Source organism: Benincasa hispida, chromosome 12 (assembly GCF_027475165.1).
Source record: "Benincasa hispida cultivar pf3 chromosome 12, pf3_genome.v1.1, whole genome shotgun sequence".
Taxonomy (NCBI): domain Eukaryota; kingdom Viridiplantae; phylum Streptophyta; class Magnoliopsida; order Cucurbitales; family Cucurbitaceae; genus Benincasa; species Benincasa hispida.
In genome coordinates this window covers 4,840,474-4,865,312 of record NC_143489.1, presented here as the reverse complement: position 1 = coordinate 4,865,312, position 24,839 = coordinate 4,840,474, and the positions used below count along the sequence as shown (strand labels likewise).

Genomic DNA, 24,839 nt, shown 5'->3' with positions numbered 1-24,839 from the left:
CCCATTATCCTTGCTTAAATTTCATCTAGTGTCGATAGTTTCAAATTTGGATATCTAACCGTTTAAAATATTTATTTTAATTCCTAACCTTTAATAAACTGAACCATTTTGGTTCTCCCCATTATTTTCTTTCTTCCATGTCTTATTACGTGAAGAAAAATACTTTGTTACATTCTAGGCTACATCTATCTTTTCAATCATAGTTTGTTAAGTGGCGAATTCTTCTTACATTTTTCTTTATATGTGTTTGTGTGCCTATAATAAGAGTAGGATTCATAGAGATAAGTGCATCCTGGAATGCACCTAAGTATTGCTCTTATGTGAATAAAAAAAATAGTTTTTTTTTCCTTAGAAGTTCAATATTTAAAATACATATTTTGAAAGGTAATAGACAAAAATGGTTTTCTTTTTAAAATATCAAAGACTAAAGGTTAATCTATAACTGGTCCTTAAAACTTTGAGGTTAGTGCCTATTTTTTTTAGTACAATTGGGGATAAGAGGATGATTAGAATCATGAACCTCGTAGTTATTAACACATTGTATGCAAATTGAGTCATGCTCAGTTTGGCAAGTTGTACCTATTTGATCTAAGAACTTCTTCAATTTTGTGTCCAAAAAGTGTCTTATAGACAAAAAAATTGAAAAATTCATAAATTTATCATACATTATTAAAGCTCTGAATCTATTAGACACAAAATTAAAAGTCCACGGCTTACCTCAAAAACTTTAGGGAATAAAATAAATATAAAAAAAGAAAAGAAAAAAGAGTAAGAGATCCAATCCAAAAGAAATATCACAGCTCACAATCACATGTAAAGTAGAGAGGGGGGAAAGGGTGAATGAGTGTGGTTTTGGGACAGAACATAGTGTACGGAATCAAATTGGGAAAGTGATGGAAGATGGGGAACTTGAGATACAGAAAGACAGGGCCAACTCCACCATAAACTATAATCCTTCATTTCTACAACCTTTTTTTTTTCTTCATATCCACCAATTTTGTCATCTCCAACTTCTCCTTTCTTCCTTTTCTAAGGGCTTTATTTGATGAAATAAGTGGACTACAGAATGGATAATTAAAAATTTTTAACCTAATTTTGAATATCTTTAAATCTTATTTTAATACACCTATTTTCGACTTTGGTTCATTTTGATTTTTGTACTTTCAAAGTGTTTCTTTTATTTTCTTTTACTTTCAACTTTTGTCTATTTCAATCCACGTTGTCATGAGACACCCATTGATCCCTAATACATTTACAAAATGACCATTTCCTTCCATCAACATTTTAACATGGCCCTCCATTCACTCAATTTTCTTAAAATGTAGTCATAAATTTGCAGTGATATAAAATGTGTTAAAATTTTGTTTAGAATGACAACTTTTTAAAAGTACATAGAACAAGACAGATGTGTTGAAAATACATGACTAAAAAAATATAAGTCGAAAATCCAGGACCAAAACAAGCCAAAATAAAACTGCCATATATAAGGTAACGAGATTGTTTGAATTTCTATTCTAACTAATCTTGGGTCTTTTGAAATACTTGTAAAGCACATCTGGATTGTCATAGAAATGAGCTTTTAACTCCTAAAAATGAATTAATTAGATTTCATATATGTTAAAAATGAAAAGACTGGACTTTTCTCTTTATAACCTCACGTCTCATGTCAGACTTAATAAAACTTTGAGGGAACCACTAAGGATTTAAGAATTCTTGGTTGAGAACATAGGCCTAAATCAATCAAAACACAAGGGATGATTTTTCAAAAGAGGTTGAGAACCACAGTTGGAGCAAAACCCTAAAACCCTCAACCAACTAGGGGCTGCCTCTTGGCATCACCCAAAAAAGGCTCAAGTTTCGCATCAAACAAAAAACCAACTGAATAACTTTTTGAAAGCTTATTTACCAAATATAGTTCTTAAAACATGCAGGAAATATGGCCAACCTCTCGTTGTCTCATCCAATAAGGATAACAAGTCTAAAGCCACACAACCTTTAGATTCTGAGACTTCTTAACTTTAATATGATCTGATTGAACTTTTTCTCCTCTGTTCACACTTGACCTGCATAACCCATAAAGGGGAGTTTGGGGGCAATGAGTGGAGTTGCAAACTTCTAGGACCTATAGTGTAGGAAGTTAACAAGGCATAAAATTGATAGTTTAACACGTTAGGCTAAACGCCCCCAAATCTTTTCTGAGACAGATATCTTCATTCCACAAAGAAAACAAGTTATTTCACAAATCATGTCAATAAGAGAGTTAGAAATATTACAGTTCCTAGTTTACGATCTCGACTAAAGTTACGGCAGCAAAGACAAGAAAAAGAACACCTCCAACGTATGCAATAATCTGCAGATAAAACGGTTTATGTTAGAACAAGGACTTCCATTGTTTACGTAATTTCCAAGAATAAGAATATGCTCTCCACTTTTGAGATAAAAACAGGCAACTTGAGTTAGCAGCACAAGAATAAGAAGCAGCCTAGTAGGTGGGCCTAGATATGTTAATAGTTGCAAATCAGGAAGACCTAAAAGCATAAAACTTTCTTGTTCCAGAAATTTGTTGCGTTCAACTACTAATAGATGGAACCTTTCTAAAGCACATATACGCAATGATGCTGCTAAATTGCACAGGTATTATGCTGACTGACACTCAATTTCGTCTACCGTAACTTGGTGAGGGTGAAAAATATAAGATTTATTGGCTGCTTTATGTGAATGTAGAGTGGTTCAAGATAAGCCCTTTTGGTTTACCATAATTCTTGACTGGCGTAAAGAACATAACATACATTGACAACTGACAGCATCAAGAAAATTTAAAAAGATTATGTGCCTGAATATAATAAGCGGAGAAACTAATATGGACTACAAGGATGGAACTATTTGCATTTGCATGATGCTTTGGAATTCTGAATGGGGGAAGAAAGAATACAGTCACAATAAAAATAGGACATATCCAGATTCCAGAAGGAAAAAATAACAAAGGATATGTGCCAAAACGATATTCTATTCTTTTATATATTTGGATGGAAGGGAGAGGACTAAAGAAAGCAAATGCGATTTCAAACAATAATTACTTTGGATTTTTTCCCTCTTTTTTCTGGAGACATAAGACTATTTTTAGAACATTCAAAAGAGAAGTTTGACGAACAATTTCTCACTGATTATCCTTCCTTCTAAACTTGTGTCAATAATTGAAAAACTAAGGAAATATTTTACTCCTACAAAACCCCTGAATTTACTTTATTGAAAAAGTAATCATATAAAGGATCAATTCTTTCTTTCTTTCTTTCTTTTCCCCTTCTTGTGCGGGAATAACTGATCTCAATACAGACCCCCCTTCCCCCAAATAAAAAGAGAAAGGGGGAAAATAGGACAGAAATAAATGTTGTCATACCATAATCCTCGCCTGGTTGGCCTTTCGACCCACATTGAACAATGAACAGTTAAAAATAGTGAGTTGTGTTATGTTTTTTTAAAAGAAGAGAAACAGAGAGAGAGAAAGAGAAGAGAGAGAGAGATAACTTAGAAAAGGAGGAAATTCATGTTAAATTCACTTAAGGAAAACATCGAGTTCATCCACCTGGAGTATAATGTGCAGTCCATAGTGGTGAACTTTCATAAAAGGGGTAAAGTGGATGAATAATGAATGATCATCTTACCTTTTCTGATAAAAATGTCCCTAGCAAAGAACCTCCTAGAACTGCAAGCTGCAGATATATTATTGAAATCGAATCAAAGAACTGGTAACTTGTCAGATGAGCATGATAAATAGATATTGAAGGTTTGGCATATTAGATAAACATAGAGCTCCAACTCGAAATTAATTAGCAATAGAAGGGGTAACCCATGTATCTATGAGGTCTCTTCATCTTTTCGACGTGGGATCCTCAAGATGGTGCCTCATTTGATTCACCATTCTTGTGTCCAGTATTTTTAAATGTCCAAGGCACACGAAGGCACAATGACCCTCTGGAGCCTAGGGTGCAAGACACACAAAAAAAGTCACAAACTTTTTTTTTTTTTTTTTTTGGTGAGGCGAATACATAAAAATATTACATTAAAAAGAGAAAGCATAGTTGAAGTGGAAATATGAAGAGGAAAAAAAAGGACCCCAAACACAAAGAAATTTTGCATTTAGACTTCGTAAACTTGATTCTTTTAGTTAATAAAGAAGGAACACTTATTAGAATTTTTAAAAATAATAAAGAAGCCCAAAGGCCCAGGGCTTTGGGCCTTGGGGCTTCATAAAAGGCACACACCTGAGACGCGCCTTATTTTGTGAGACTCGCCTTTCTAAGACAAGGCACCAGACCTGTGCCTTGGGCCTAGGCGTGCACCTAAGAGGGCTTTTTAAAACACTGCTTGTGTCGAATCATAATTTTTGACCGAACACCCATTTAGGCTTCATGAGCTCTAATACCATATCAGATAAACATGAGATTCCATCTCAACACCAATTGCCAATGAGAGGAACATGTATCTTACAAAGATTGCAAGGTCCTTTCATATTTTCGATGTGAGATCCTCAGCCTGGTACACTTCATATATGTGTGTATAGATATATCCACATGTACACATCCACATATATATTATTCTAAATTGAAGTATTCAATGTCTTGTTTCAATTAAATACATGGACTAAACGTTCTCCTAATAAATAGACCCCATTGTAGATACGCAAACAAGATTCAACTTTATGTAACAACCACCTATAGAAGGTTCGTGAGATTCTGTACACACTCAAAACTGTTCATCTGTCTTACAGATCGACTTTCACACTAAGAAGTTGTTTACTCAATAGATTAAAATAAAGTTTACACAAATGTAGGAACTGGATACTGTTAAAAGAACAGATTTTTACCAATGTAGCAACACCATGACCAGCTAGTGCACCTCCAATGACTCCAAGGGGAGAAGCAGCAGCAGCAAGGGCTACATAATCCAGAAATAAAATATAGTTTGGAGTTAAGATATAGGAGGGTGTACTAAAGACTTAAATTAGAAACTATAATATTGAAAAATAAATTATCGAATGAGGAAAAAGAAAGTTAGTGCTTGTTTGGATCTTCCCACAAGCTCATTCCAAGGGCAATTTTTTAGAAAATGTTTGTAGTTAATTTTTTATTAGTATTGAAAAAAAAAAAAGTGAAAAATTTAACACAGTTTACACTAGTAAGTCTATTTCATTAGTTCTAATCTTTTTCAACCGAATGCTGTGTATTCCAAATTTGGTGGTCAGCTCTTAATCTTTTCACCATTAACAAACAAGTAAGGTTATAAACGAAAGGAGGGGAAAACTACTTGGCCGTCCTATCTTATAAACAATCAAAATTCAAGATTTACTATCGGACAGTTTTAGAAATAGATATCTATACAGTAATTTGATGACAAGAAGATGGTTAAGAATATGTAAATTTCAAAAGAATTTCCGATTACCAATTGTAGAGAAAAATGACTTGTCACCCCACTCAGCTACAAACACTAATGCAAAGGTGCTGACGACAGTACTGGCAGCAGCTAATATCCCAGCACCATTTCCTGAGAACTTTGAGACAGCTAACTCTGCCTGATTCAGATTTTAAAACAAAACTGTTATTTTCTGACATACTTTCAGCTTACTGGAGTCCAATCACACAAGTACATCTGATGACTTCGTATGATTCTCTAGAGGGGAAAAGAGTTGGTGACTACGGTAGTTTTGAGACTGTTTTCTACATTTACCATTTCAGTCCCCCCCACCCCACCAAAAAATAAAAAGAAAAGAAAAGAAAAAACTGTTTAATCTGAGACTTCTCTGTAACAAAGAGAAAAACAAAACAAAGTAAACATTTTTGTAAGGAAAAAAAAATTAAAAAAACACTATTTAGAGGGGGGGTTCAAAAAATTTCCACCACCAGAGTCCATGGACACAGAAAGCCTTCGAAGAAGTCCTCTCTACCCTGCACTGTGGTAGAAATAATTTGCCTAAAGTTTATTTTCAGTTTTCCGAAAACATCTTTAAATGTACTGTCAATCAACAATTTGAAGAGTACATATATATGAAAAGTTAAGAACACTGGTAGTCCAATGTAATGTTATTTAAAAGCCAATTTATTTTTCAAAATAGTTTGATAGTGAAATGTATGCTTTCCTTTTCAGGTGTAGCAAACATATAAATCTAAAAGGAAATTTTCAAAGTCGATCAGCTTAAATCCTTTATTTCATGTGTTAGGAATAAAAACAAGTCTGATTGGCATCGCATTCAATGTCTCATTACTAGGGCATTATATATTGTTTTTTGTACTGGCCAGTAGATATTACATTTATCTAAGGCCTCTTCCTGTATTTCATAACCTCACGGGGCTTGGCTACTCCACCTAGTATTAGTCTATTAATTTCATGCCAAAATTTCCATTTAATTAGCTAATATTCTCCTACAGATACTTTCAAGACAAAAAAAAATTCTAGTTTATTTTCACATAAAAATCTTAACATTTAGCTAGTTTATTCTTACATAAAAACCTAACACTTACCTAATATACCGCCATAACTATAGTAAGTACATACACTTGAGGACTTGATCAAGAAGTAAGAGAAGGGTTATTGAAGGACACTGTAACAAATGTCAGACATCAGTATAGGGATTACCTCCTTCTGCTCATCTTCAGCCTTTAGTCCATCGCTTGAGCTGGCATCAACCAATGTTGTTACCCCAAAATACACCTAAAATCAGCCGAAATCATTTTATTACATCCATAAAAAGCTTTCGAGTTGACATTTGGTTATTTCCTCAAGTATATAGCTTCTTAAGTGTAGCAAGCAATATAAGTTGTCTTGCCAATTACAAAATGACTGTACTTACCAAGAGACAGACAGCTGCAATATCATCAACGGGTAAATCACTATCACCAAGCCTGTGATCATATAGGTAACAGTGCTAAAGAATCAAATATGTTGACGGTACATGGGATTTCTTTCAAGAGGAATCAAATTTAAAATTTTTCTTAAACAATTAAATTGCTCAAAAGAATGAAAGGGGCCCCAACCCATGATTTCATTTAGGACCATATAACGTAAATCTCAACCATTTTGGATAAATGGTACATTAACAATTGAACATACAGTTTAAGAACTATAACTCTAACTTCTTCATATTCCTAAAGAGGTGCTTATCACAAGGATTATACCTGAATGGAAGAATCTCATCAACATAGTGAAAAGTTCGTCCGAGAACAACAGATATGATGGTCATTGCCCTGCCATGGAATAACACTTCTTCAAGGATTTGATAGCAAACTTTCCATGTTTTCATAAGATATCAACAGTACACACTTTTCGTATATAATATGATTCATCTGTTTTTGAATTAAAATAGACTATCTTGTATAAAGCCAAAGTCAATTCATGAATTATTTTTAATAAAAAGATCCTTTAAGAAAAACCTTAAAGCATATCTATCTAGTTACTATGCACAAAAATAAGGAAATTGCAAGCTTGTGGCTACTGACGTGGTGTCTTGCCCAGCTGTCTGGTAAATAAATCTATTTCACATGGGATGAATTAACTGATAAGAATCTGCTCGATGGGGTGTGGCAATGAAAAAAAAATACATGCTCAGCACATGGTGAAATAACATACGCAAGTGCACCAAAAGTTCCAGTAAAAACAGTAGCAGCAGAGTTCCTAGCTGCTAGAAGAGCCTACATAAGATAATAGACATATAATTAGGAGAAGCACCATATTCTATCATAATTAGGACAACATTTCAGAAAGCAATAATTCAAGCCCATTTGTATTAAACCCATGTTCAGGAGACTACAAAGTTTCTTTTTCCCACCAGAAGTTAATGATCATTTGGCACTTACTGCAATGAAAAAGGTCTTGTCCCCTAGTTCTGAAAAAAAGATTAGCAAAAATGCCTGCATGAAGAAAAAGTGACAACATAAGTGTGATTATTCGCTTTCACATCATACTCCAAGCTTAATTTCATTACTCTACACTTTAGCCAAAAATCGACCAACAGTATTAGAATTTTATTTGCATTCACAGACATGACCTTCAAAACTGTAAATGAGATGTTGAAGTTCGACCACAAACTCTCCACAGAGAAATCAAACTACAACTAGGCTTCCTTCAACATAAAAAATGCCGGTTCAAAAAAGTTACAAGGAGTGATTTACTAACTGAAGCAAAACCTGTGCTAATATCACCAAGGTCTCCAAGAGGTGGGACTGACTGCAACCCAGTAGCAACATCTGAACCAGCTAATGCCTGCTGAGAGTCTTGAAGTATGAAGAACCCAGACAGGAGCATAAATTTCAGAAATGAACTGCTGACTATAGTGCTAGAATTTTGGCTATCTGTATTTTCATGGATTCCCTCTGCTGAGCTGTACTTTGCTAATGACCTTTCAGGTGCACAACAATTATCCAGAACAGTTATTGATTTTGTAGATAACTCACGGCTACTGTAGTCATGATGACAAAGTTCCTGGAAGACAATTTATCTCAATGGACGAGTATGCATGATATGAACCTGAAAATGATACGTTTTACATGTGCATATTTTGTCCGAAAAAGGGACTGAAAAAAGAAAAAAGGCATATAACATCTAAAAAAGAACATTGAGGTTGCTAAAAGGATATAATTAAACTGCCTTCTATTATCATATTTTTAACCCCGCAAAACAATAAAAATAGCTGATTTCAAAGGGGTTGGTCACAACCATGGACGATTACATGTTTCAAAATTACACGTACAAAATCTAAGAACACTACCATTCAGCTTATAATTTCATTGGAAAGTACAAAAATATCTAGAATCCGGCATTACAAATGCCAGTTGAGTGAATTTTTAAGTCCCCTCAACGTAAATTGAATTGCAAAGAAAATGAGAACGGGAAAAGGGAAAATAGGAGAAAATTACTTGGCGATCATAATATTTTGAAACCACTTCTGATCTGCGCCAATACCAATTTTTGCGAGTTGTTGCCCGCCAACAGCTTGAAAACCTATATCAAGAAAGAAGAAAACAGATATCACAAATTTATACCATCTCTGAAGTCTGAACTGCATTAGCTTTCCTTTTTCAGAGACCATTTATCAACCATTTTCATTTTCTGTTCAATTTTAGAAAATCACATTGCCTATAGGCTATAGTAACGGTTTCTACACCTTTCTCACTCCTCAAAATTAAAATCAAATTTTTAGAAACAAAATTCCTTTTCTTTTTCTTCACTGCCCCAATTTTCCAGATAAACATTAAAGAAGTGTTATTAATATATAGCTCCATTTGCGTCTTCAAGAGAATTCTCGAAATAACCCAGTATAAATTCACTAATCAGGAACCCACGACAAAAATGAATAGGTTTCCAGTAAAAATTAATTCTATCCCACGAAGCAAGAACCTAAATCCGCGATTCCATGAGGTTCTCGGCTCAGATAGCCAAAACAGAGACCAAATTCATCTATGTTTTTCTTTTCCTATTTGGCATTAATGATAGTGAAATAAAACTGCAGCAAGCAAACAGGGTAGAATAGGAATTACCTGGAAAGAACGGGAACAGAATCATGAAACGAGAGGTTCCTACAAGGGGAGTTAAGAGAAACCAAACAAGTAGCTACGGATTTGGGAGATGAAGAGAGTGGAGGTGGATGAAATGTGAAGTGTGAAAGAGTTGTGGCTGGCATTATTCTTCAATCCCCGTCGCTATAGCTCTGAACCTTTCAGTCTTCGAGGGATTGGAGAAATGCGAGTCCAAGAAGAAGAAGAGAAGAAGAGAAGAAGGAGCAACCACCCGCTGTGAAGCGCCAAACACTCCCAACTGCACTTTATCTTTCTATCCGTTCCTATTGGGCCGATGGGCTCCACACACCATGTTATATGTTGGGCCCAATATCGAGTTTGTCGGCCACTCATTCGCGTCTGTGGAATGTGTACCATTGTTTACAAGTTAATTTCATCACTGGTTGGGTTTAAGTATTTTTAAATCTAACTCAATCATTCGGATTATAATCTTTTTCAATTTAAATAAAGATGATTCCAATCCAACTCAATCATAAAATATTTGAATTGAGTTAATTTGGATTAATCAATTAATTGTTTAATTTTTTATTTTAAATAGAAGTAACATGTTAATATATAAAATAATTTATTTTATTATTTTCACAGGTTGAAATAAAATTAGTAAATCAATTTTAACTATATTATAAAAAACTTATTTTCACAGTGTTAAAAATTTATTTTAAATAATTGGTGGATAATAATAATTTTTTAAAAAAATTAAGAAATTAAGTAAAATTAAAATAGATATATCATATAATTGTATTGAAAGTTTTAAAAAAAATGTACTTTTTAATATTAATAATAAGTTTGGGTCAGTTCGAACTATTTTTGATAAACCTATGAACCAACCTAACCCATAAAGTTTTCATTTATTTGAAACCAAATGGTTTGGGTTGAAGGTTTTTCGGATTTTTTGAATACCCTGACATTAAATTGATATTTTTATTAGTGGAGACCGCAAACTCGTCGGACTGAGCAAAGCATGAATTTCATAATTTTTTAGTTGGAGTTTTTTCATTTCAGGCAATATACTTTCTAATGTCTAATTTTTATGTTTGTACTTTCAATAAATCTTAGATTTAATCCTACAAATTTAACTTTTATTCAAATTTGTTAAATGATAATAATAGAAAATGAACAATAAACTAGTCAAATGAAATTTAAGATTTGTAGAAAGTTTTTTTTTTTTCACTAAAATTGAACATTTAAAAGAACAAAGATTAAAATTGAACAACTCTCAAAGTATAATAACAAAAATGATATTGGCAAGTTTTTTTACACCCCCTTCCATCTCGGTTCCTGCCAGTTCTGATTCACTTCTTTCTCTTGCTTTTGCCTCTGCTTGCGATCCAGTTTCAGTTGGAATAGCTTTTCTTGGGGAGATTTCCTTCTCTTCTACTTAGGAATATTGGATGCCCGGTCTTTCTAATCTTTATAATCAATGTTTTCATCCAATCCATTCTTACTTCAAAAGAATGAGACCTGGGATCTTGTCTTTCCACCATCTGACAAAAACATTGTTGGGTCAAGGTGGGCTTACAAGATCAAATACAAGTAAGATGGTTTTTTATATAGAGGTACAAACTGTAGCAAATTTTCTCACGAGTAAGAAAGCTCGCCTGCTTGCTCAAGGCTATGAAAAAGAGTATGGTATCCTAATACTGATATTTATTATTTTTTTGGATTGGAACTTTGATAATAGAACTTAAAAGGTTATATAATAATTTGTCGTGTCAAATAGGTGGTTAACATTTCAACATTGTGCCTAAGAAGCATAAATTATCATAGTGTGTTTGAAATAACTTTGAAAAAAAACACTTTTTGTAAATAAAATTAACTTTTCTATAAATAAATTTGAAAAAGATAATAATTTAAAGTTTGTATAGTATGATTAATTGAGTGATTTTAAATAATCAAAATAGTTTTTTTCCCCTCAAAAGGTTAGTTTTATATATAGCAAAACGGGCCAACTTATTACAAATACAGCAAAAGGACAAAAAGTTTCCTCCGCCCACGTACCGACCATGTAAAAGGTCCAAAACACCTTTGAAACCCAACATTTCCGAAAGTACATATTTTGATTTCTTTTTCGTTTGACGATTCTCTTTTTTTCTGTCTGATTTCTATTTGGCGTGACCCGACCTGACCCGAGAAGCACGTGCATGCCCAACCCAAAAAAATGTGTGACTTATCTCCTTCGTTGGACCCACAATCATAGCAAAATCTCTTTCTCCATCAACAAAAACAGTTCTCTTCCTCTTCATCTTCCTCAAATGAATCCATACAACTTTGTTATTTAAAACTATTTTGAAAAATCTAAATTACGATGGCATTTTTATTGAAAATATTCTTGCAAAAGTGTCTAAACTAGAAGGTACTTTAAACAAACCTTTAATATATTCTTGAAGTCATGCTTAAACGATTAAGGTTAATTTACGTCATTTAACAATCTCTTTATTATTTTTTCAAATTATACGTGCAATTAGTATTTTCTCTTAGTAAAATAAATGAAGATGTCATATTAGAAAGATGGGAGACTTTATAAATTTTGCAAGATACACCATACACAAGCCATTATTATGGTTAACTGGTTTTGAACATGGTGAACTTGGAGACGCATCATCTTAAAGAGTTAGGATCATTCAGCTATTTGTAATAATTGACATAGACATTTTCTTAACAATTTAATCTAAATATTGTATTTTTATTGTTAATATAAAAGATTGTCAAATGTATAGTTTGGTTCGTCTATTTTTGTTAGTGAGTTATGCACTATTTTCTATTTATATAAACCAATCATTAGTTAGAGTATAATACAATCAGTCCAAGGATTTTAATTCTTTTCGGTACGACATTTGTAATAACAAGAATCAAACCGCCAACTTTAAAAGAAGAAATTACTCACTATTGGGATTGACACCTTAAATCTCGTAGGTTATGTAGCTTGTCATTGTATTGTACAAACCATTTATTTATTTTATAAAATCTGAGGTATTTTATTCGACATTTAGTAACATTAATCCGCAAAACCAATAAACAAACATTTAAGGTTATCTTTTGAAGTTTAAATATGTATGTAGAGACATATAAGTGGATTGCGTTTAAATGATAACTTGAAGGGTCTGTGGTAGATGGATAAGAGTACTGGGTACCTTATCCTGGTGACATTACGAATATTACCCGCTTTGTAGATGTTACAATTGTTGTAAAGTTCTACAAATGATCTGGTTCTTATTGTTCATGTAAAGGCATGTGAGCAGGGGCGTTCTATACAAAACGATTTATATAAGATCGAACCACGAAATGAATAGTCTCATTATATAACACCGTTAATAGTAGAGACTTACCTCCTGCCTATGAGGTCATTTGATTTGCATGGATGAGAGTGGCCAGTTCGCCGACTTAATATGCCTACCATTTTGGGGATTCATCCGACTGAGGAGTTGGGAACACAACTACACAAAATGGAATTTACTTCTTACCTAACGTCCGAATAAGTAGATAAATTGTTCCCTTAAGAGCTGACTTCGGGGCTTGAACAATGTGGCGCCACACCCTCTCTTAACCCGATAGGGGTTTGATCATAGTTGGACTATGACGTATTGTTTATTAGAGGGATCAATGGTACTCGATGAGTTAGATGTAACTACAGTGGCAGAACATTAATTTTGGTTTAACTGTACTTACGAGCAATTTGTGAAGGGTTATCATACTATTGACGGGTTATATCCAATTGACATAAAAATATATCTATAGTGCAGATAGTGCAATTGTCGGTCTTTAGTGGAGTGACCGGAAGTTAATGAAAGTTGATTTATTTAATTAAACGAGTTTAATCAATTTATCAAGTACCATTGAAGTTTTAATCTATAGATCCATAAGGTCTCCTATACAGCTTAACTAGGATTATTGAGGATTAAATTAATTTTGGATTAGTTTGAATTGTTCAAATTAATTGAAGAATTTAATTATATATGATATAATTAAAGGTTGTTTTTAAATATAGAAAAATAAACCAAAATATGGAAAAATATGGAAAAATTTTAGAACTATCAATGATAGATGCCGATAGACTTTTGTCAGTGTTTATCAGTGATATTGATAGGCACTGATAGAAGTCTATCAATGTCTATCAGCGTCTATCGTTGATAATTCGAAAAATTTGTTATATCTTGTAAATATTTTCAACAGATTTATCATTTGAAATAATTTTTCAATAACTAGTCTAAATTAATTATATGTGATATAATTAACATAATGTATTTGATACATTATAGTATAAAATTTATTGGGATGATATAAATATTTGAATATAATTCAAATATTAATTATCTGAATTGGATTCATATAATTGTATTTAATGTAAATTTGATTAATATTAGATGCTATAGATTATCAAGAGAATGCCAAACTATGGCTTATATTATATTTGAAAAAAATATAAACTATGGGTTATATGTTATATTCGATATAACATACAGTATAATGTATAATATATGATAAGTTGGTTATCATATATTATATTTAATTTGATTTTTAAATTAAATTAAACAAGGGAGTTACGAAAATAACTCTCCCCTATTTTCTCTTATTAACAATTGTTGGAGTGGGAGGTTTTTTATTAAGTTCTTGTTCTTCTTTGGTTAACGCAGAAAAGTCCATGAGATTTTTCCTCAACGTACGATTCCTAGAAGTTTTTCCTCTATTATCGTTTTTTTCCTCTACCAAAGTTACAAGCAAGACCCACAACTCTTGCTCATATTTTCACCCTAAGGAGAATACGGAGATCTCACTATTGGTGGTGTCCAACCAAATAGAGATTTGGTATTGCTGCGTTTTTTGGATGTTCGTAATCTGAAGTTTGTTCAAGACCAATCAAGAGAAAATTCGTGGAGAGTGGTGACTTCAAAGGTTAGTGTTACAAAACCCTGATTTTCTCTTCTCCTCTATTTAGCGTGTTATAAGTTTATTGAAAAATGCATATTTTGTTCTCTGTGATTTTCGTACTATGTAAAAAACTAAACTTGGAACACGATTTCACTTTCGCTTCGGACCTCATAGTCCTTTTACTCACTTCATTCAAAAGTTTTATAATATTGACCAATAAATTAAAGATTCAAATCTCCATAATTGCATATCGCTTGAAGATGATTTAATATTAATCCAAGCTCAATACATCATATTATTTTGCGTCAAGGCCTATTTTACTTTGAATTTTTTTCCTAAAAAAAAGTTTTTGGTTTTGAACAGCATAGCAAGGTTGAATTACTATATTAATTTTTGAATTTCCAAATTCGTGTTTAAAGTTTTTTTAATTTTTAGAAGAGATGAATAGATCTTTCAAATTTTAATTTTATGCTTGAAAGATCCGCAAACTTAAAAAATCTCTAACATATGAATGATTTTTCATTCTCGTATATAATAGATTACTAACGTAATTAAAATTCGGAAAAAAAAGGTAAATCTAAAAAACCCGATATGTAAAAATGAAATTGAAACCGTTGACCATGCTGTTTTCTCATGTAAAAGAGCAAAATTAGTATGGAGTTTAGCTGACAAAAAGGTTGTTTTAACTGAACGACTTCAATCATAGCTTCATAGACAAATGGTTAGCTATTGACTCTTCCTATTCTATCACTTGCTTCGAAATTATAGCAATAACTTGTTGGGCATTATGGAGTGATAGGAGCAATATCAATCATAACAAGGACATCCTACTTATAATATTAAAGAGACTCATTAAACATTTTTTAAACTTCAAAAGTTAAAGGTCCTGTTTGATCATCATATGATTTTTTGTTTTTAAAAAATTCAGTTTATTTTTTTCACATTTTCGTACATTGATTTACATATTTTTTAAGTACAATGGTTGAATTCTAAGCTAGATTCAAAAAACAATAACGAGTAATAAAAGCTACATTTTTTTTTTAATTTTCATAATTTTGCTTGGTTTTTTAAATCGTTAGTAAAAAATGGATAATAAATGAAAAAATTTAGAGTCGTAAGTAGTATTTATAAATCTAATTTTTAAAACTAAAAATCAAATGATTATCTAATAAGATAAATACAAAATTCATAAATTTAAACTACAATGGAGAAGGAAGCCACCCAAATTGAGAAGGTAAACATTTGTATATGTCAAAAGTAACTTTGTTTTAAGGTTAAAAAAAATATACAAAAGAAAGTATATACAAGATTTAAAACATTAAACTTTGTTTGTTGGGACAGTTCTAGAAGAGGATGGCAGTTAATTTGTAAGAATGTTTGAAGACATTTATGACACATGATCGATCAAATCACCAATCTCAATGCTAATTAAATTCAACGGTCCTGATGAAAGATGTACTTTCATCAAAAGCAAACCCAACACGCCACAATGAGGAATCAAGTAAAACTCCTTCTTTTTCCCCTTTTCTTTTTGGGTTTTCATATTTAATTATCATTAATTAGCTTAACTAAATCATACCTTTTTCTCAAGTTTAAGATTAATCAAATCCTAAAACCTCTGTCAGAATGAGAAACAAAGAAGGCAAAAGCAAGTGAACAAGTCCACGTGACAGTCTGCAGTAATTCCACTGAAGTTGCCAGTTTTTTTTTTTTATTCCTTTTGTTGTTATTTATGAAGATCTTGTTTAAAAATCCAATCTTGGCAAGAAGGAAGGAACTTCTTGTACTAATTGAGAAGATAATCGTTGAAAGAGAGCATTTTTTTAAAAAATATATATAAAATTTTAATAAATAATCGCGGGTGACCCCAGCTAGATGCTCAACAGGTAATCCAAAAACTTTTTCCATCAAACTTTTTAGGCTACCACGGAAATAGCTTCAGATCAGATCACAGCCCAAGGTTCAGTAGAAGGCTGGCAAGTGAAAAAGAAAAGAAATTTAAACCAAAAAAGAAAAAATGAAACCCCACCTGAAAAAACAAAACCTTTGCTGAAAATTCTTAAACCCCAGAAAAAAAAATTTAGGGCCAAAAAAAGGGGATGGATGAGAGAGAAAAGAGAAGAAGAGAAGGGTTTTTTTAAGAGGGGAAAATGGAAAAAGGGGAAGGGAAGAGTGGGGAAGGGGGAGCAGAAAAGGAGGAAAATTTGGGAAAAAAGTTAAGGAGAGAGGTTTTGATTGGGAAAAGATGTGGACCTTGCACTCCAGTGCCTTCATGGAGGATTTGGGCTCCTCCTCCTCAAGAGACCATCATTAACCAAACAGACCCTTTTTACCATAATTCTTGTTTTTCTTCTTCTATCTCTGCCAGAAAGCTAGCGGCTGCTCTTTGGGAGTTTCATCAATACCTTCCACTTCCTAAAATGCACAGAGCTTCCAATAATGGCGTTTCTAATGGTGCTCCTGCTGATTCAAGGCTTATCCGCCGCCGCTACTTTCATCATCATCATCACTCTCATAAGGATAAAACCCTTGACCTTTCCAATTTTCTTGGTGATCCTTGCCCCAGCTCTCCTGAACAGGTCTGATTTTTTGTTTTTACTTTCAAACTTTGATTCTTGTTGCTGTTTTTGATTTGGGGTTTTGGATTTGTGCCTGTTTTTTCTACATTATGCATTTGCTTAACAATCCCAACCCTTCTAGGGTAAAATTTGGGGATATATGTTCTGTTTTCTTTGTATTTTCTTTTTGGTGATGATTGAGTATTACAAACAGAAGGCATTCTAAAACCAAGCTGGTTCCCTTGTTTTGTGCATAATGTTTCTGAACTGTGGAATGATTGGTTTCCTTTCGGTTTCTTAATTGCTCCCTTTTATGATGTTCCTTCTCTGTTTCCTATTGAGATTTGGCTACAGTACCATTTCCTACAGGGCATCTTTCTTTTTGAGTGGAAAGATCAGCTTTGATCAAATGTGTTTGTGGCAAGATGTTTATTTCTAGCTGGTCTGTGGTTAATGTGGTTGTTTATTTCAATGGGGTTTAAACAGGTTATGGTATTGGGGGTCTGGTTCAGTGCACTTTAACCTATCTCTTTTGGCTCATGCTTAAGAATCTGTATGTAACTAAACTTTGTTTTTGATCTTTTATAACCTCAGTTGGAGGTTCTTTCATGTAATTTTGCTCGTTTGTTCGTAATTTTTTTCATCTTCTGCATCTTAGTTCTCATTGGTTTACCATCTGTTGTCTCTCTTGCTCGTTAAAGAGGAGCAATTTTATCTTCCAGTTGCCATTTTTCTGCAGTTGATATTCTCAGTTTTCATCTTTGCGCTTTTTGAATTACTACAATTTTAAGTGCCTAATGTCGATTGAGCTATGCTTAGCATAAACTAGCTTGTTGCATAGTGTAAACTCGTGTTTTCGTTACACTTTTCGCTGTGTCACTTAACAATTTACTGGATTCATTTATCTTCCTTTCATTCCTCTTTGGGGTCTGTTTGGATTAACTTTCCAAGTGCTTGAAAACCCATTTTTTAAGCATTCGAAAAGTCATTACAAACAGCCCCCAATCACCTTCCTCCCAATATTGTACATATAAAAGTTGCAACGAACTATTTGGTTAAGATTTTCATTTAGTTGGATAAATTTCTATCCCCTTTATTCGAATGCTCAAATGAACAAAGTTGATCTAATCAGTTGCATCGATTTATTATTACTATTATTTCTATTCATGATTGGATCTTAACCTTTATGACAACCAGGCCGGTAGTTTTTTGTTTTTCTTCCTTCTTTTTGTTTGCCTTTTTTTCTATTTTCTTATTATACATAACTTCCAATGGCAGCCAGCAAGTGCAAGCAGTTTAAGGAGGCATGTCGCTGCATCATTATTGCAACATCATCAATCAATTGAAAGGAACAATCAAGCTCTTCAGCCCGTATCTCCAAGCTATGGAAGCTCCATGGAGGTACAAATTTTTCTCTCTTTTCCACATTTATTGACTAAATTTTTTCCCATTTGATTTTCATGGTACTATGCCTTTTCATGTAAAGAATTTGGTTCATAGGACAAATAAGATAGTGATTTGAAATCCTTTTCAAGTCAAGGAGGTGTATAGTGAATGTTAGGCTGTTCTATTTAAACCGGTAGCATAGCGTGAGAACTAACCAAAATGAGCTTTCTTTAAAAACTTTGAACATGATCATAACTGATACGATTGGTTCTTGAATTGCACTACCTCTCTGCATAATGTATGCCAAACCATGAACGAGGGAGTATGATATTTCCTTGTGTATTCTTGCTTGTGTTTGGTTTAAAAAAGCCATCATCTAAGTTGGTTGGTTGTTATTGCACCAATATGTTTAGTAAAGGCTTGTGTTCCAAAATGGCCAAAGCTCCAACAATCCACCATCATTCAAGAACCCGGCTTGTCATTGGTTATCCTCTGTAGTCTGTCGGTTCTTCTTCAATCTGAGCTTCAATATCTTTTGTATGACATATTGAAACCTCTTTTCTTGCAGGTGGCACCTTATAACCCCGCAATGACTCCTACTAGTTCTTTGGACTTCAAGGGAAGAATGGGTGAATCACATTATAGTCTTAAGACATCCACGGAACTGCTAAAAGTATTAAACCGAATCTGGAGTTTGGAAGAGCAACATGCGTCGAATATAGCTTTGATAAAAGCATTGAAAACAGAACTCGACCATGCTCATGTCAAGATGAAAGAGCTGCTTCGACAGCGGCAAGCTGATCGCCATGAGATGGATGATTTAATAAAGGAAATTGCAGAAGACAAACTTGTTAGAAAAAACAAGGAAGAAGATCGTATCAAGGCTGCAATTCAGTCCGTCAGAGATGAGCTTGAAAACGAGAGGAAGTTGAGGAAACGATCAGAGAGCCTACATAGGAAGTTTGCAAGGGATCTTTCTGAGACGAAATCTTCTCTTGTAAATGCCCTAAATGAGATGGAAAGAGAGAAAAAGTCTAGGATGCTATTAGAAGATCTCTGTGATGAATTCGCCAAGGGTATAAATCACTATGAGAACCTGGTGCATTGCTTGAAACCGAAATCTGACAGGATCACCGCTGGAAGAGCCGACCGTGATGGTTTAATTCTCCATATTTCGGAAGCTTGGCTTGATGAAAGGATGCAGATGCAGCAAGAAAACAATGAGACCAACATCGGGAAGTCTGTTGTGGAGAAACTACAACTTGAAATAGAGAGCTTTCTTGAAGCGAAACGAAACGATGCCAATGATAGCAAGAATGACCAATTGTTAAGAGATCGCCGGAATTCACTTGAGTCAGTCCCAATGAATGAGGCTGCCAGTGCGCCTCAAGCTGGGGACGATGAAGATTCTCAAGATAGTGATTCACATTGTTTTGAGTTAAACAAGCCAAATAACAGCAATACGATGACTCATGAAAACGAGAATGCACAAGATCATGTTGACGAAACAGGAAAATCAAGCGACGTGCAAAGGAAACTTGGGTCTCATGAGAGGTCAAAAAGCCGCACTCCGTCCAGCTTGCAAGTAAGGTTTGAAGAACAAATGGCATGGGCGAGGTCTTGTATTGGAAACAAGAAGGCCCAGTTAGTGAACATAGAACAAGGAAAACCCGAAGTGTTGCTTCCTGAAGCAAACAAACCTTGCAAGACCGAGAACTGTCAAGACGCTGATGGTGGAAGTAACGAGAGAAGAAACAATCACCATCCGATCCACGGTCCGAACTCAAGCCACATGCTGGACAATCTTATCAGAAATCAACTCTCATTGAAGGATGGAGACAATGTGCATCCTGAAGATACTTATGGTGAGGCCTCCTGCAGCAACTCAGGGTGGAGGAATCAAGCAAGTCCGGTGAGACAGTGGACAGTAGCAGCCCCAGAGATCAACATGACACAATCGTCGTCATTGAAATTGCCTCCTGGACTAAAGGAGAACACTCTGCACGCAAAGCTTCTTGAAGCAAGGTCGAAGGGGACTCGATCACGGTTAAAACTTTTCAAGTGATTTGTTTATACAACTGAGGTAGGGAGTGTGGAGAGTTTGGTTAATCTGGTGGTTTCTTAGCCTTGCTGGTGTAGGATACTACCTTTTTGAGTACTTTGGTGATATCACTCTCTTTTTGAATCCTTATTATGGTATCTCAATATAGTACAGTTTTACCTTCCACTTCAGCAACTGTAAGGATTGGTATATTAGTTGGAGCAGCAAGTGTAATGTTATTACCTTTTCTTTTATATATAATTGCACAATTTAGATGGAGATCAAGACCCTTAAAAGAAATTTTGTATTAATATACCCTTGGGGTGAAGGGGGATGGAGAAGATTTATGGTCTTTTTCCTTTTTGTGCAAATTGTAAAAACCATTCCTAAAATATGGTTGTAGTTGTAATTATACCCTCAAGTTTTTAAGGTTTAAATCCTATTTTGGCCCTTGAACTTTGAAACTTGTTCTATTTTAGTCTCCAAACTTTTAAAAACATCTATTTTAGTCCTTGAGTTTTTAAAAAGTGTTTATTTTGATTCATGCTATTAAGATTTTGTTAACTCTTAAATAAAATGATGAGATGACTTATATTTTAGATTAGGGGTGTTCAAAATAGAATAAGATTCAAAGTTCATAGACCAAAATAAGATTTAAACCAACTTTTAATTGTAAAAAAATTGACCCACCAAACTTATACATCGATTAAATTGGACTCTTAAACTTATATAATTGAGGAAATTGTGATAATTGTATAAGTTTAAGGGTCAACTTTTATCATTTAGAGGTCCAACTTCTATAACAATTGTAAGTTTGAGGGTCAAATTTTAACGATCATAAAAGTTTGAATGTGTAATTGCAATTACTACTATATTTCTGAGTCGTTTTGCAATTAGCTCTTTTTTCTCTCAAAAATTAAAATAATTATAATAATAATAAAACAACTAGTAGTTTAGGGGTAGGGTGGGGCTTTATCGTGCATATATAATTGGATGTGTTTATTAGAGCTTGTTCTTGGAAGGTCACATTAAATAGGGGTTGAAACCAAACTTTTCTTAGTGGCAATAAATGGTATTTGAAAACCAAACGTTTCCTTGGTAATAATAAATGGTATAGATTAGATTGGATTAAGTGAGATCTACCTTATATTACTTTTTAAATTCTATTCATTTTGCGGATTATTGAGTGATAATTTCTAGTACTATGGTAATATCAAAAACTTTTCATATTACCTCAATTCATCGTATGTCACAAGAGTAGCATAAATTAATATAATTAATAAATTATTTAATGACGTATCAAATAAAAAAATGGAAGGAACTAGTACAACAATTATAGTGAGGATGAAGAATCGAACCTTAACCCTTTAGAGAGAAAAATAGTTCCAAGTACCATTAACTGATTTTTCTATATTGATTTGTACATTATTTTACCAAATAAACTAATATCTATTTTACATACTTTATTCAATAAATCGATTTAACTTCAAACTTTTAATCTCATCGATTTGAACTCTTAACGTGTGATGTAATTGATAATTTCAGTTAAGTTTTCATTTTTCTTTATATATTTGAACAAGACTTTACATTTTTTAATTAACACTCCGATTGATAACAATTTTATTTTTAGTTTTTAGTCTTTAGTTTTTGAAATTTATGTTTATTTCCATTCAATTTTCTAATTATAGTTTTCACACTTTCTAAAGAAACAACTAAACTTCTAGCTAAATTCTAATAACATAAACACATTTTTGGAAACTACTTTTTTTAATTTTAAAACTTAGTTTGATTTTTGAAAGCTTGATAGAAGGTAGATGACAAAACATGAAAACTTATAAATAGAAGTAGTGTTTATAAACTTAAGGCTCATTTGGTAATCATATGATTTTTAGTTTTTTGTTTTTGAAAATTAAGCATATACACACTACTCCTACCTCCAAATTTCTTTTTTAATTATCTACTTTCTACCACTTAAATTTTGAAGACTAAAAAAATAATTTTTAAAATTTGGCTAAAAATTCAATCATGATATTTAAGAAAGATGTCAATGCTCAATTTTCTAAAATTAAAAAAAAAAAAAAAAAAAAAAAAAAAAAAAAAAACATAATCGCTATCAAAATAGATTTTTTCTTTTTTTCTTTTTTGTTTTTTTTGAGAAAAAAAACTTCGGGCTTATCACTTATAAATCAAGAGTGAAGAAATGAATGGCGGCAAGAACCATATATTATACAAGAAATGGTTGGATTTTGTGACATTGGGAATCCACCCCTCCAAATTTAGCATGCTCTATACTTACCAAATACCGCCAAAACATGACAAAATTAATGATAATAATAAAATAATCTAAAAAACTTGTATTAATTCAATAACTCAAACTAAATGATAAAATCAAGTTGATTCAATAAAATGTGGATAAGAATATACTATATGAACATCGGTAAAATGACTAGTCAAAATAAGCAACTTGGTTGTGTGGAAGTTTGAAAAATTACAAAATTTTACAATACATTAGGCTAATAAAGTAATATATTAGGGCACAAATTCAAACATATTGGTTTGGATCTATTGTATTAATTTTTTAACATTATATATATATATATAATTTATTTCTTTTCATTAGAGAGAAGATTTGGTATTTGTGTTTTCATTCAAGTATAAAGCTAGTCCTTAGACTTTAGTCAATAAAAATCAATTTCATCCATGTAATTTATAATTGATAATGATTTACTGCTTGAATTTTAATGTCTAACGGTTTAGTCCTTTGTGATAGTTTGTAATTTGTAATGATTTAAACCCTATTGTTAAGAATTTTGTTGGGTCTCTAAAATTTGTGTTGAATAAGACTATAAACCTTAAATAGTGTTTAACAAGTCTTATACTTTTAGTTTTTTATTTTGTGTCCAATAGAATATTAACCTATTTTATTTTTTATTTTAAAAAAATTCAAATCTCTATTTTTTTTACGTTTAAGGTTGACATAAAAAAAAGTTCATTTTATATCAAATAAACTATTGATTTTTAAAAATTTTAAATATGTCACAAACATCTTATTAGACACAGTTAGAACAAGATATTCAAAGATCAATATCAATAGAGCATTTTAAAATTTAAGAATCGATAGACAATTGAAAATTCAAGAACCTAACAACAATTTTTTTAAAAAAAGTTCAAAGTGTAAAATAGATACAAGCTTACAACTTAAAATACTAAAAACTTAATTAACCTATTTTTTAATAGATTGTTTAATAGTAACTAGATGTAGGTGCCTCTTTTAATTTGTTGATGCACTATAAATGTTTACATGAACAAAGGGTTGGAAAGTATATGAAGTAGGTTTATGAGTAAATTTAGATTCTAGTTAAATGACTAATGAAAAAGGAAAAAGACTAAAATATTTTTTCATTCAAAATGTAGATGTATATATTTTATTGAGTAGATTATGAATTATTTACAATGAAGATGTCTATGATATATATACAAAAACAAAGAATCAAATAAGAAAACAACTAAAATTAGCTTAATTCGCATAATTTATATATGGTAACACAAAATAAGAGATTTAATCAATACAGTACTAGCAAAAAAATAATAATAAATTAAAACAAACACTTAAATATTAAGGATCAAAATATAATTAGTCAGGTGATCATAGTCGATTTGAATTTATCAATTTTGGAGTCAATTGAGAACTAAGTCAAACCAATAATTTTATAAATAAGAGATCAAAACCAATGAATTTGGTTTTCGATTTTTTGTTTTTTTGTTTTTTCTTCTATATTTTTATTTTATTTCCACTTTTATGTGTGAATTGGTTCTTTTTGTTAGCAAACATTAACATTGAGTCTATTCTTTTTTTTTTTATAAATTGAAATTTGAAGGGCAATTTTTAAATATAAAAAAATAAAACAAAATATTTACAAAATGTAGCAAAACTTTAAAGCTATCAATGATAGATGCTATCAGTGTCTATCAGTGTCTATCAATATCACTAATAGATCAACGTCTATTATTGATAATTCTAAAATTTTGTTATATTTTGTAAATATTTTCCACAATTTTACCATTTGAAATAATTTCCTAAATTTAAATGTATTTTCTTGAAACTTTTTTAAATAAAAAATATACCATGACCATAATAATCAACATTTTTTTCTTTTCTAAATAACAAAAATATATACATCGTAATAATTAAAATATTAAAAGATTTTCAAGGTATATACATACACCGTTGATTCAATTTTTAATTGGTTTTTTAAACCAAAAATCGATCCGAACCAATACTTTTTGTTTTCTCTAAATACAAATCAATATGTTTAATTATGTTTTCTCTAAATACAAATCAATATGTTTAATTTATACTAGAAAAAAGAACTAAATTATTTAATTAGTTTAGATTGGTTTGATTTTCCATTTTTTGTTGCA

The 24,839-nt window shown here is 32.1% G+C and overlaps 2 protein-coding genes across 3 annotated transcripts; one reads left to right on the top strand and one right to left on the bottom strand.

Moving 5' to 3' along the window:
- Positions 1-1,855: 1,855 nt before the first annotated feature.
- Positions 1,856-9,802, bottom strand: LOC120067731 (GDT1-like protein 1, chloroplastic). 2 transcript variants are annotated; one of them, XM_039019292.2, is made up of 13 exons: positions 9,528-9,802; positions 8,907-8,991; positions 8,167-8,472; positions 7,848-7,901; positions 7,621-7,682; positions 7,170-7,238; positions 6,845-6,896; positions 6,631-6,705; positions 5,440-5,569; positions 4,865-4,935; positions 3,663-3,710; positions 2,274-2,350; positions 1,856-2,063 (listed from the first exon to the last, which is right to left on the bottom strand). In XM_039019292.2, exons 1-12 carry the CDS (start codon positions 9,668-9,670, stop codon positions 2,279-2,281), a joined length of 1,167 nt encoding a protein of 388 aa, XP_038875220.1. In that variant the 5' UTR covers positions 9,671-9,802; the 3' UTR covers positions 1,856-2,063; positions 2,274-2,278. The 2 variants fall into 2 exon arrangements, with proteins under 2 accessions (XP_038875220.1, XP_038875218.1); XM_039019290.2 differs by lacking the exon at positions 1,856-2,063 and having other exon boundaries at positions 2,192-2,350.
- A 6,391-nt stretch (positions 9,803-16,193) lies between these two features.
- Positions 16,194-20,696, top strand: LOC120067772 (intracellular protein transporter USO1-like protein). The gene is made up of 3 exons (XM_039019350.2): positions 16,194-17,011; positions 18,269-18,391; positions 18,945-20,696. Exons 1-3 carry the CDS (start codon positions 16,583-16,585, stop codon positions 20,439-20,441), a joined length of 2,049 nt encoding a protein of 682 aa, XP_038875278.1. The 5' UTR covers positions 16,194-16,582; the 3' UTR covers positions 20,442-20,696.
- Positions 20,697-24,839: the final 4,143 nt, after the last annotated feature.